The following is a 13,744-nucleotide window of genomic DNA, read 5'->3' on the forward strand; positions in this document are numbered from 1 at the left end:
GATAATTTGCATTTATCCCCCAAGTACCAACAAACAGTGCTTTCGGTTGTTACCTTCCGGGGGCGGGGTGCACTTCTCCACCAAAATGCTAGGATTGTCACTTTCATTGGTGCTGCACTGGGACCCCACTTGCAGACAAATCCTCTCGTTCAGGGGCACTTCTTTTGAACGATGGGTTTCAGGAGCAATTTTCTAAGGTTAGGAAATTGTAAAAAAGCATTGTTCTAGCAAACATACAACAATACACTTAGGTAATAAAACAATAGCATGTTCAAATCTGTGGGGGAAAAAAAGGAAGGTTATCAGATGACAGATGGCATAGATCAGTGACTCTCAACCCGAGGTGATTTTGCTCTCCCCGCCGCCCCCCCTTCCCGGGAACGAGTCTGGCCGTCACAACTGAGGAGGGCGCTGCTACCAGCGTCTAGCAGGTAGAGACCAAGCATGCTGCTGAACTCGCTTCAGTGCACAGGAGAGCCTCCCTTCCCCCGACAGCAAAGAGGGATCCCGCGCCAAATGTCAGTGGTGGCACCGCTGTGAAATCCTGGTATGGATAACAGACAATTTCCCACATTTTAAACGTATAAACATCACAACATTTACTATCAAACCTACCATGCTAACACATCAACTGTCTAAAAGCAGTTTGAAAGGAAACACAATAAGATTATCAAAATTCAATTCCTAGGGGCGCCTGGGTGGCACAGTCGGTTAAGCGTCTGACTCTTGGTTTTGGTTCAGGGTCGTGATCTCAGGGTCATGAGACTGAGCCTGGAGTCGGGCTCCATGCTCAGCCCGGAGTTGGCTTGGGTTTCTTTCTCCCTGGCCCTCGGCCCCTCCTCCCTGTGCTCCCTCTCTCTCCCTCCCTCTCTCTCTCAAAATAAATAAAGAAATCTTTTAAAAAAATTCACTTCCTAACTAGATGCAGTATACTATCAAGATCAAGGGGAAAAGTGCTTTAAGAATCCAGTAACCCTGGTCACCTCTGAGGCTAGAAAGTAGAGGAGGGCCTGAGGACCAAAGAGAGACTTTTCATTAAACATCTTTCTGTACTGTTTGACCTTTCTGACTACCTCCCACAAACGCTTAACCTATTTAAGCGTTGTTATATGCACTGACTATCCCACACTCTTATTCTGGAAAGTAGATGGGCTTTGTGGAACTACAGAAAGCCAACTTACAGACAGCATACAGATGTAAATCACACATCTGGTCATTACGCTTTAGAATAATGAGATTAGAGGGCTCTTTAGGAAATTAACATTTTCCCAAGCTGACGGAATAATTAAGAATGAAGCCGCTTTTAATCAGGGCTCCAAGGAGCTTCCTGTTTTGCAATGGTTTCTGACTCAAGTTGGAGATAGCGTTTCCTTCTACGTACCTACTGACGGCTGTGAAGTGGAAAATCTGTCACATTTACCTCTATCGGCTCCCCCAAGGAGCTACTCCGCCATGTCGCAGGCCTGCTGTCAGTGGAGCATGAGAGCAACTGCGAGATACTTCCAAAACCAAGACTTAAGGATGCCCTCAGCGAGGTAGCGAGCAAACCAACAATGAATGAATCACAGCAAAGACATGAAAAAAATCTCGCTAGAGAGACTGAATAGCTCTTAGGCCCAGGCAAGACAGCACTCTGAAAAGGGAGCCAGCTGCTCAGCCCTGAAGAAAAGACAAAGAAAGGTGCGTGAGCAAGCTTCTGGCAGGGAGAAAAGAGGGGGATTTGGCCCCATGGACATGAGTACTTCTGTCCCACCGCCTACCTTCAGTGAGATGTCTAGCTACTCTTAGCCAAGTACATTTTCACAACTAATTTCTGAATCCTTCACAAGAAACCTGTTTATCATTTGGCTTTCTGTATAGTTGCTGCCTGCAGGGATGGAACACACCAGTTATGCCAACAGAAAGCTTTCTAGAATGCTTTTTCGCCGTGATCGTTCTCGTGGCAAAGTAAGGAATTGGCCCTTGAGAGATGAATGTGTGCTGAGGAAATGAGGGTTCTCAGCCTGTGAAAGTGCAGACCAGTCCCAGATCACGGTAAACGGTAGCAAGAAAATTCCAAGTGCAAATTTCACCGTCACAATTTTACCAAACTCAAGTCCCACAGACCCCTGAAGGAGCCACCCTGACCCAGAGATCCTCGATAATTCTTGTTTGGAAGCTGCCTCTGTCCTTTGAAGATACCAGGGGGAACATGTATGGTTAAATGCCATAAATTAGAATCATCATGGTAAAAATCCCAGTTCTCTTATTATATTAGATATTATTCCAGTGAGAGGGTTGAAGAATTTTATTACACAAAGATTTTTATGATAATTGAATTTTTTAAATTAAAAAAATACTTTAGTACTTAATCTGAACCTTGTCCTTGGGGCATACAAATAATAACTCAGAAAAGAGACAGTAGGCGGAAAAACAAAATAATAAAACTCTCTTTCAGGGGCGCCTGGGTGGCTCAGTTGGTGAAGCGTCTGCCTTCAGCTAAGGTCATGATCCCAGGGTCCTGGGATCGAGCCCGGTATCAGTCTCCCTGCTCAGTGGGGAGTCTGCTTCTCCCTCTCCATTTGCCACGCCCCCTGCTTGTGCACTCTCTCTCTCTCTCTCTAATAAATAAAATCTTTAAAAACAATCTCTTGCAAAGTTTAAGGTCAATAACATTAAACTGGCATGAAAAAAGTAGACACCCCAACTGTCCATGATCACCGAGTCCAGCACCTATCAGACAAGGAACTAAATCCCTCCCAGCAGATCTTGATGAGGTACAGCTGATGGCTCCCAGTGACTTTCAGCCGTGGTGACTCATTCCCCTGGTAGCTGCTATATGACACTATGCTCCACCCCTGGGGGAATCTGGGCTTCTTCGAAAATTTATCAAAAACCAAGGCCAGAGTCCTGAACTGGTCCCTCCCCTCAGGACCAATGTTCATTTGGCTGGATCACACCTTTCCCAGTTCCAGACTCCTTTCTCCAGAGACCAAAGGGGTCAGCCTCAGCTTCTGCCTCTCTGGATGCCTGGATAGAACAACCGCTTTTTAATTTATTCACCTACTGAGACTTGTTTTCTCTGGGTGATGAAAGAGATCTAATCTGATGCCAAAGCACAGGGATCAACAGTCTTTTAACAACAACAAGCCAAAAAACAAAAACAAAAACAAAACTTGATGCCAGATCCTCCTTCTGCTTGCAGGATTGGGAAACTAGTAGATACTGCTAAAACAATGGTGGCGGACAGCCACTTAAAACTAACCTTGTATTTCAGAAAAAATCATCCATGAGTCCCCAGCTCTCCTTTTCATGATCCTCCAATTTGAAGATTGAAAGTGACCTCAAGGGTTTATCTCATTTAGCGACTCAGGAGGGTTAGATGGTTGCATAAGCCCCCCTAATATGTACAAACGATCTGAAAGCCACTACTTCAATACCCTTCAAAGCATAGACGCCCCAGTTCTGTCTGATGAGGGTAATGCTTTGTCCAAAGGATGCAAAGGGGAGGGGGCGCCTGGGTGGCTCAGTCGTTAAGCGTCTGCCTTCGGCTCAGGGTGTGATCACCGCCTTCTGGGATCGAGCCCCACATCAGGCTCCTCCGCTATGAGCCTCCTCTCCCACTCCCCCTGCTTGTGTTCCCTCTCTCGCAGGCTGTCTCCATCTCTGTCAAATAAATAAAAAAATTTAAAAAAAAAGGATGCAAAGGGGAAAGGGAAATCACTCCTGCCGTTCACCGTCAGCCTCAGGATTGTAAACTTCAAAAGGTTAGCCAGGCAATCTCCCATCATTGACTCGGAGGGATAATCTGTGTTTATCACGAGTGCAGCACGGACAGCCATCAGCACTGTCAAATGGCTGGAATATAAAGGAGCAGGCCTGAGGCAGCGGTCACCCTTCGCGGTCTCTATCTGGTCTCTTCAGAGGCAAAATGGAGGGTGATATTAGGTTGAACCACATGACCTAAAGAAGCAACAATTTCACGTGATTCAACCTGACAATAATAATAATGATAATAAAAGCTGACGACTATTCAACGTTAACATGGCGCCAGGCACATTACAAACATCATCTCCGCGAATATACGCACCCTTCACACGAAGTAGGTCCTACCGCAGCATTTTACAAACAAGGAAATGGAAGCTCAGAGAGGTTAAGTGACTTGCTCAGGGTCACACACCTCCGAAAGGGGAAGAGACAAATGTTCAAACCCAATTCTGTCTAATTCCACTGCCTCCTCAAGTTACTTTCAAGTCTAAATTTCTGTATCTATACCGTGGAATGAGCCCCATTTCTAGGCTAGATTACCACCATGTCTACCAGATCAATCCTCGGGTGGGTTCGGCTGGCTAATGAACGTGGACCTGTTAGAAAAAAAAGGTGACTTCTCAGTTTCAATGAGATACTTAGGCGAAGGACTTAAAGGTCTTGCCCAGAATTTCTCGAGGCTGAACTAGAAAAGTTGCCACCAAGAATCCAGATGCCTACGGCCCCTCCTCAGGAACAAGAGGAAGCCAACCGTGTAAAAAGGGGAATTCAACTCCTGAAAGTATTACAGGCTTCTGCGTTGAGAGCGTCTCTTTTTCTGTTTGTTTGCTTTTTTCAAGTGAAGTATAACTGACCTACAATGTGATATTAGTTTCCGGTGCACAACATAGTGATTCGACATTTATATACCTTACTCGGTGATCCCCACGGTAAGTCTAGTTACCATCTGTCACCACACAAAGTTATTACAATATTATTGGCTATATTCCCTATGCTGTACTTTTCATCTCTGTGACTTATTTATTTTTTAACTGGAAGTTTGTATGACTTAATTCCCTTCACCTACTTCACCCATCCCCCCCATCCCCTGCAACCACCAGTTTGTTCTCTGTTTCTATGAATCTGTTTCTGTTTGGTTTTGTTTGTTCCTTTTGTTTTTTAGATTCCACATGAGCGAAATGTTACGGTATTTGTCTTTGGTTCCATCCATGTTGTCACAAATGGCCACATTTCATTCTTTTTTAATGGCTAAGTAATATTATATATTATATATGATATATACAATATATACCACATCTTCTTTATTCATTCCTCTATCAATGGACACTTAGGTTGTTGCTTCTATCCCTTGGCTATTGGAAATTGGCCATCATAAATAACGCTGCAATAAACACAGGGGTGAGTATATCTTTTCAAATGAGTGTTTTCATTTTCTTCTGGTAAATACCCAGACGTGGAACTGTTAGAGCATAGGGTAGTTCTATTTTTAATGTTTTGAGGAACCTCCATATTCTTTTCCATAGTGGCTGTACCAATTTACATTCCCACCAACAGTGCAAGAGGGTTCCCTTGTCTCCACAGCCTCGCCAACACTTGACATTTCTTGTCCTTTTTTTTTTTTAAGATTTTGTTATTAAGTGATCTCTACAGCCAATGTGGGGCTCAAAGTTACAGCCCTGAGACCAAGAGTTGCATGCTCCACTGACTGAGCCAGCCTAGGGCCTCGATATTCCTTGTCTTTTTGATACTAGCCATCCTGACAGGGATGAGATGATTTATCTCATTGTAGTTTTTTTTTTTTAAAGATTTTATTTATTTATTTGACAGAGACAGCCGGGAGAGAAGGAACACAAGCAGGGGGAGTGGGAGAGGAAGAAGCAGGCTCCTAGTGGAGGAGCCTGATGTGGGGCTCGATCCCAGAACGCCGGGATCACGCCCTGAGCCGAAGGCAGGCACTTAATGACTGCGCCACCCAGGCGCCCCTCATTGTGGTTTTGATTTGTATCTTCCTGACGATGAGTGATGCTGAGCATCTTTTCACGTGTCTGTTGGCCATCTGGACATCTTCTTTGGAAAAATGTCTATTCTGGTTTAGAGAACCTCCTTTAAAATGCAAATACTTCTGGGGTGCCTGGGTGGCTCAGTCGGTTAGACAGCCGACTCTTAATTTTGGCTCAGGTCATGATCTCGGGGTCCTGGGACTGAGTCCCCTGTTGGGCTCCACGCTCAGTAGGGAATCTGCTTGATAGTCTCTGTCCCTCTCCCTCTGCCCCTCCCCACTGTACTCTTTCTCTCTCTAATAAATAAATAAATCTTAACGAAAATTAAAAATAAATAAAATGCAAATACTTCTGAGGAGACTCAGTTCTTTCTCAGTGAACACCTGAGCCATAATTAACACCTCAGCAGAAAAGGGGCAAGAAAGGCGGAGTAGCAAGTTTCCCGCAAGAGGAAGAACCCTTTCCAGCCTCACCTTATTAAGCTTTCACATACATTTGTCGTGTCCCAGCAAGCCAGGGAAGTGAGGAGAGCCACACTTTACACGGCAGGACCCTAAGGCTCAGAGAGGTTAGGCAACTTACCCAGGCCACAGAGACAGCTGAGGGGTCTGCCAACTAGAACCGAGTTCTCCTGACTCCCCGTGCCACCGAGCTGCGTGAACCCGACGATCTCGCAATGCAATGAGCCAAAGCCCTGTCACTAGCAACGACTCCTCATTCAGCCTCCTCGCAGTCCTGGACAAAGTCAACCCCAAAAGTCCCTGACCTCTCCCCTCACTGAAAGAAGGCATAGAGATAAAAAAAAAAAAACAGTTTTGGACAGATGATCTGATGCTTTGAAGAACCTGTCAATTAGAAGGGGCTACAAACCAATCAGGCCTGAGCAAAAATTCCGTTGAATAAGACGATCATAAAGAATCTGAAAGGATCCAATCCTGTTAACAAAAACTCACTCATGCCAGTTGACCACATGTGCCTGGGAGGCTGAACGTTCCCCTCATTTTTCCTCAGGCATCGGGAAACCTAGGCAACCCTATCTGCCACGGACGTCTTATTTTTTCACTTGCCGTGTGGCCATTTACTCTGGTATCACATGGTTCTTGCCTATCTGCGTGCACGCTGTCAGCGAGACGGTGAACGTGAAAGCTCCCTGAGAACCTGGAAGTGTGGTCTACATACGAGGCCCCAGGCAGGAACACAGGAACACATTTTAACATAATTATTTGTTGAGTGCCTAGTAGATAAAAGATATCTGGTATTTCCTAACAGAGTAATCTCAGTGCATTTGATTATCAGATAATGAGCAAATATTTTCAAATGTTTAAATGCTCAGTTTTTTTCCAACAGTCTTTGCAGTCATTTTCCCAGGTACAACTGGGACACGACCCAAAACAAAATTCCCACTTTGAAGTAAGATTAGAATTCCGTTTATTCTTGGCTCCAATTCATAGCGTTCACTTTACCTCATCAATGCAATACGTTCCAGAACGCTTACCTTATCCTGCTTGTTGTCAAAATGACTAAAATACCGTAAGGTGCAATTCGGGCTGGCTCCCTCTGGAGGATCCCATGTCCATATGACCGTGCAGAGGTTTTCAACAGAAACACTCAAATTCGTCACAGGTGGCTGAGTATCTGCTCAAATCAAGCACAAGAAAGAAACTGATCAACACCCACCAGTGTTTTTAGTGGACCATGTAAGCCATTCCTCCCAGTCCTAGAGGCCCAGAATAATAAACCTGAGTGAACAACAGCTAACATTATTGAGCCAGGCACTGTCCTAAGAACTCTCCACACTGGTCCCCGGCTCCTCACAACCATCTTGCGAGACAGGGACTATTGGCCTCATCTTAAAGATGAGGTAGCTGAGGTCAAGAACACTGAGTCACTTGCCCCGTGTCCCTTAGCTCACAAATGGCAGAGCTGGGATACAAACCCAGAAAGTGTGCCTCCAAGGCCACATTCTTACCTACCTCCTATGGTGCGCACACGGGGAAGAGCGTGGTTGTAAACTGCCGTTTCCCTCCTGCAGGAATTTGGGGTTCCCTAGGCTTGGGACCTACACCTCACTCGATACAGCCACTTTGATCTCAGCAGCTCTACGGGTGAGTTTAAGCAGCACATCTTTCATCAGGCTTGCTAACGTGACCTGGTAACTGTTTTTATAACTTTTCCAAAGAAGTACTGAGAAAGATTTAATAGTCCTTGTTGTTCCCCTGAGGTCTGACACTAAACAGCTGGGACTGTAGTGTTGACTAATCTGAAGAAGGGAGAGAAGAGGAGAAACTGAACCAGTGTCTTACAAGTGTGTTTCATTTGGAGAAAACCCACCACTGCCTCTACCAAATAAATAGTGACTCTATTATTTTGGACCCAGCTCTATCATCGGGGAATGTAGTTTTCATGCTTCTGCCAAAAACAGGGCAATACACAGAGCGGCGGCTGGGGGAGTGAGACATCATTTCAAACTTTGCTGACAGCTCCGGCCACCAGGACTACCAAAATCATCCCCCAGAAACTAGAGGAGGAACGTACACGGACTCTGTCCTATCTCTGCAACTTTTCTGTAAATTGAAAATTATTCCCAAATCAAGTTTATTAAACTAATTAAAAAAAAACACAATCCTTCCAAACAGTCCAACGTTGCAAACTTAATCATTAGTAATTACTTACAGGCCGCAGATGTCTTAATCTGTCAACCCGCAGAGCTGTATTTTTACACTCTATGCCAACACCCTGGAGTACACTGGGCCTCTTACATAATCTGTAAATACTTGTACCATTACCTTCCACTTTAACTGAACAAAAAATTCCTTTTGTCCCCAAAGAGGAGCCCCGCGGGCACTACATAGCTGGCATGTCCCCAAACGCCAGTTTTATTCATAGTAGCCTGCAAAGGCCCTGGACTCTCCATATTCATTCCCTCTTTCCCAACTCTTGTACCATTCGTTTTTCCATAAGGCTGACCAAAGGCCCAACTGTGGGGAGAAGCAGCCCACAGCAGGACCAGCAGAAGCAGAAAATTCCTACTGCTCCGCATCAAAACCCCGCTAGCGTCTGGAAGCCCCCACGGCTCGGGCAGCTGCTAACACGAAGATTCGATTCGAAGCGATCACGGGCAAGTCCAGCTACTCCATTTTGGTCTTTCTAACATCACACGGCTGAAACTTCTGAAGACAAATCATCCGTCAGCTATAGAGCCTCTAATAAAACCTTTGTTCCGGGGCACCCTGGGCGCCTTAGTCGGTGGAGCGCCGGACTCTGGGTTTTGGCTCAGGTCGTGATCTCAGGGTCGTGAGACAGAGCCCCGTTTTGGGCTCTGCGCTCAGCATGGAGTCTGCTTGAGATTCTCCCTCCCTCTCTCTCCGTCCCCCCGCCCCTGGCTCTTTTTCTCTCAAATAAATAAATCTTAAAATAAATAAATACATAGATAATAAAAGAATTACAACTTTGTTCCTCCTGAAGACTACCATCTATTTTAGGCTTATCGGCCTTATTCCGTACTTTCCAGAAACAGAGTGCAGCCAACTTGCTGACGCCCTACCTTCCTATCCCCACAAAAAAAATTAAAGCCCTGATAATGAAAAAAACGTTACCTATTTATGGTTCACATACATCACACTTCAGTTTTCAAGGCGACTTGTAAAATCTACTTTCTAACCTCAGTATTTTGATAGAACAATAGCCTGTGTGATTTCCAATCTCTCCAATGGGTTTATTTTTCCCCCATCTGTTCTGAGGTGCCTTTTAGTCAAATCTTCCAATTGGTTTGCATTTTTGGCTATTTGTGGCTATCTGCCATCCTTTCCACCGCCCCCCAGTGGTTCCTTCCATTTCCCTTGAGATTTTTCTACTTCTTATACTTTAAAATATGCACGCACACACGCACACACACACACTCATCCTGAAACTTTAAATACAACCGCCAAACGTTTAAATATATGTGAATCCGTGTGTCTACGTGTACAACACCTTGAGATATGTACATAAATAAGCGGTGACTGTTCTCGTGACGATCTCGGACAGCTCCTCACGTGTGAGACGTAATATAATTTCAGTGCAGTGTAGGCTTAAGAGCGTGGACTCGGGAGCCAGACTGCCTGAGCTCCGGCCCCAGCTCTGCTACTTACTAGCTGGCAAGTTACTTAGCCTCTCTGGGCTCTAGTCTTCTTCCGTATAACACAAGGATGAAAATAACAACATCAGAAAAGGGTCATTTTGAGGATGAAATGAGTTAATACCAAGATAAAAGGCTCAGAACAGTGCCTGGCCCGGAGCGAGTGCTAGGTAAATGTTAGCTCTACTTTCTTTCTGAAGAAACAGAACAGCTCTCCCCAGTTGCTTTGGTTGTCTGTGAATCGGATACGGGTACGTGCCCGCAGCCTGTAAGGCAGAGCAAGTGAGACATCTAATTTCAACCACTTCTTAGAGGCTGATCACTGCCTTCCGAAAGGGGAGAATGGGCAGGTGGCAGGGACTCCAGTGGGTGGCTCCCCCCAACTCAACTTCAAACCTCAAGGGAGTCTATCGCCTTCTACTCAGGCACTGGCATGGCCGGAGGTCTTTCTAATAAGGCATGTTGCTTAGAGATTCGGTGTTGCTCTCTCCCATTCCAACCCAGGGGCTGGCAGAGGCATGCGTATTCCGGGAAAAGTTAAGGAAATCACAACAGTCATATATGAGTCACTGCCTCCTTCCCTTACATCTCGTCAGTCATTGATGTCTGTCCCTTTCTTCTTGCAACATCTCTCGTAATCATCTCAATCACACCAGCGTGTTCAATCACACCAGCGTGTTCTGCTGGGCCCCGTGAGGCAGGCTGACACCAGTTAAGCCATGGCCCCCCGACAGCAGGCATTCACAACACATCTGTCTAGGGGACATCTTCAACCCTGGAGCCCTGCGTCGCTTTACACGCCAGTGATTTCTGTCACCCGGTCAAGTCTCCCTGCTCGCTTCTCCTCCTCTGTCATTTCCCTCACGCTGTGCCCCGCTCAGGGCCCCCGTGGGCAAACAAACCTCTTCGGCCCGGATGGACTCCGCCAACACACCCTCTTGCCAAACCGGGCTGCTCGCTGCCCGCAAAGGAGCACCCTCTCCCCTGCACTCCTGGGTCTCTGCTCCTGCCGTTCTCCCCCACCTAGGAAGAACTTCTCCACCCACTCAAATTCCACCCATCCTGGAGGTCTAGCTCAAGTTTTTACCACTTCCATGCAACTACCAGCCCTCGCAGCTCTGCCTCTTCCGGACGCCTAGAGTGCTTATGGTTTGGACCACATGCTGTGGCAGTTGAAAAGCGTGTCCCCAATACACGATCAGTCACTTCATAACAGATGACCTGTACATCCGTTCATGGGTCCCAACCAATCCTGCCCTGCTACTCTGGGAGGGGCCCAGCTCCTCTCCCAGCCAAGGACTTCCCTACCTTCGACAGAGGGAGGCACTGAATACAGTGGTCAAGGGCATGACCTCTGGAGTCAGGCCACCAGGACTGGAAGCCTCGCTCCACTCTACCATAACACACGAGACCTGGAGCAAGGCTCTCAACCTCACCGCGCCTCCGCTACCTCAGGGGGGCTCACAGCAGTGCTGTGACAGGTTCTGTGTAAAGATTCAAAGAGAACATAAGAGAAAAAACTCAGAACACTGCGGGGCACAGAGTATATTAAACACTATATAAATGCTAGTTGTGGTTAGTAAGACATGCCACTATGTGGGCGAGCAGCCTAAACAGATGAAACAGAGCTGGTAACCTAATCACTTTTATGAACAGAGAAGATTAGAGCTAGGAAGAGCCCTCAGAACTTACAGATTCAAAAACTGCCACGTGAGCACGGGGAAATGACTAGCCCAGAGCCCCACAGCTGGAAAATGTCAGAGCACTAAAACTTAAGTCCCCTGTTTCTTTCTCCTTGCAATTCTACCAATATTTCTGATGGGAAAAAAGTTTCCGCATTCTAAGTAACCAAGTTACCAATGAACCGCTGAGACAAAACTGATTAAGTTGGGGGTTGCTGGGTATTATCTAGAAGGCCAGCTGTTGTTTCAGGTGTGTGGGGGAGTCTGTAGGAGGGAAGGTGTTGGAGCACGACGGTGAAAATCAAGAGCCTAATGAGTGGGGTGACCCTCAACAAGTCCCTTCCCTTCTCTGGACTGAACTTCTTCATATGATTACGGGAATCAGCTCTCCCCACCTGAACTGGAGGCACGTGGGGGGCGGCAAGGATTATGCCCTACACTCTAAAGTTCTACAAGAACCCCCAGAGCCTGGCTCAGAGCTAAACAAAGCAGACACCTGAATAATTATTAACTGGAAACTTCAAACCTGCCTCAGGCCTCCTCCCCTTTAAATGCCACCTTTCCAGTAAGGGCTTCGCACTTCACCCTATTTATCATGAAAAACCCCTTCTCGGCTTCGTTCTTCTTCATTGTACTTGGCGCCATCTGACATACCTGATAGTTTACTCCCACCCCGGGGACTCTGACAATAGCACAGAAGCTGTACAGGGCAGGGGCTTGGTCTGTTTCACTCACCCCTGCATCCTTAGCCCCTAGAACACCGCCTGGCATAGAGCAGACTGCATACGTTTTGTTGACTGAATCAATAGAGGGCATCAAGATTTCCCAACCAACATTTCAACTTGGGTTTCAAAGCACAAACACATTGGTGAAAATGCAATAAGCAAATTGTGGGTGTTTTTTCAATATGGTAATAAAACCTCTCAAATTTGGCGCTACCATCGTCACCCAACGTGGCCAGAAGTCCTCTCGAGCCGGGAGCTGTCCGTGAGGAAGTCATTCTACTTTTCACGGTAGAACTCTGCCCGGTTGATTAATGGAAAGTTGCCGCCCAGGGTGAGGGGTATATGCGAACTCCCGGGAGTACCTTGGCAACTATTCTGTAAACCGAAAATTATCTCCAAATATAAGGGTCATTAAAGAAAACAAAAAGGCATCCACGGGATGCTGCTCCGGGTTTCCCAAACGGATTTCTCGAACGCCAGAGGAGGCCATGGCCCTCACGTCCTTTTTCTCCGAGGACCGGGGTCTTCAGGAGTTCCCTTCAACTCCCCCCCGCCCCGCACTCGACCGGCGAGGTCCCCGGCAAGGAGCCCCGGGGCGATCCCGGCTCGCCCGGACCTCGGTCGCCGATCCCGCCGCCGGCTGCTGGCCCCCGCATCCCCTCCCGGGCGACGGCCCGGGTCCCGACCCGCCGCCCTCCGACACCGCGGGCACTTTTCTCTCCCGCGCCTGGGTCCCGGGCTCCTCCGCTCTTCCCGACCACGCGAGGGAAGTGCGGCGGCGAGTCGTCGTCCAGCTCCGCCGCCGTCACCGCCGCCCGCTGCCCGCCGCCCGGGATCGCCCCGTCGCTGCCGGGTCCCCCACCTCGAACCGGGCGCCGGAGGCTGCGGTCCCCGAGCGCGGGGCGTCGTGAGGCGGCCCCCCCAGCGCCCTCCGTCGCCGCAGCCCCCGGCCCCTGTCGGCCGCCACCGGGGCCGCCCCCTCGGTCGCCGCCCCGGGCCCGCGGCCGCACTCACCGGTGGGCGCGGCGCCCCCGCCTCCGCCGCCGCCGGCGCAGAGCAGCAGCGCCCATAGTCCGCAGAGCCGCGCCGGCCGCTCCATGCAGCCCCTCTCCTCGGAGCCCGGCCGGGCTGCGGGGCTCGGCAGTCTCCGCCTCCTTCGCTCCCTCTCCCACTTCCCGGCTCCGCCGCCCGGGAGACTGGGGGCCGGCGCAGACCGGAAAGGCCGCCCCGCCCACCCGCCGCAGGTAACCCGAGCCGCCAGCCGCGGGCGCGGGCGGAGGGGGCGGGGCGCCGGGGCCTCTCCCCCCCGCCCCCACCACCCGCGCCCCCACCACCCGCGCTTCTCGCGCCTCCCGCGCCTCGCGCCGCGCAACACCTGGCCCCGCCGCCGCCCCGCGCAGATCCGCCCCGGCCCCTCCGGAGCCCCGGAGCCCCGGCTCGGCTCGGGCCAGACTGAACTTCCTCGAGCACGTA

General features: G+C 48.8%; 1 protein-coding gene across 11 annotated transcripts in view; it reads right to left on the minus strand.

Moving 5' to 3' along the window:
• The window catches only part of IL13RA1 (interleukin 13 receptor subunit alpha 1), a 78,907-nt gene extending 65,453 nt beyond the window's left edge, over positions 1-13,454 (minus strand). For 3 of the 11 annotated variants that reach the window (XM_040628740.1, XM_040628732.1, XM_040628725.1), the window contains exons 1-3: positions 13,286-13,454; positions 7,243-7,382; positions 54-192 (exon numbers count right to left, since the gene is read on the minus strand). In XM_040628740.1, the coding sequence (XP_040484674.1) occupies positions 54-192; positions 7,243-7,382; positions 13,286-13,370 (364 nt within the window). In that variant the 5' untranslated portion in view covers positions 13,371-13,454. The remainder of the gene's footprint in view (positions 1-53; positions 193-7,242; positions 7,383-13,285) is intronic. The other 8 variants (XM_040628773.1, XM_040628759.1, XM_040628766.1 and 5 more) reach the window with 4 other exon arrangements.
• Between the last annotated feature and the right edge of the window lie 290 nt (positions 13,455-13,744).

The sequence above is a fragment of the Ursus maritimus genome (assembly GCF_017311325.1).
Source record: "Ursus maritimus isolate PB19 chromosome X unlocalized genomic scaffold, ASM1731132v1 scaffold_X1, whole genome shotgun sequence".
Taxonomy (NCBI): Eukaryota; Metazoa; Chordata; class Mammalia; order Carnivora; family Ursidae; genus Ursus; species Ursus maritimus.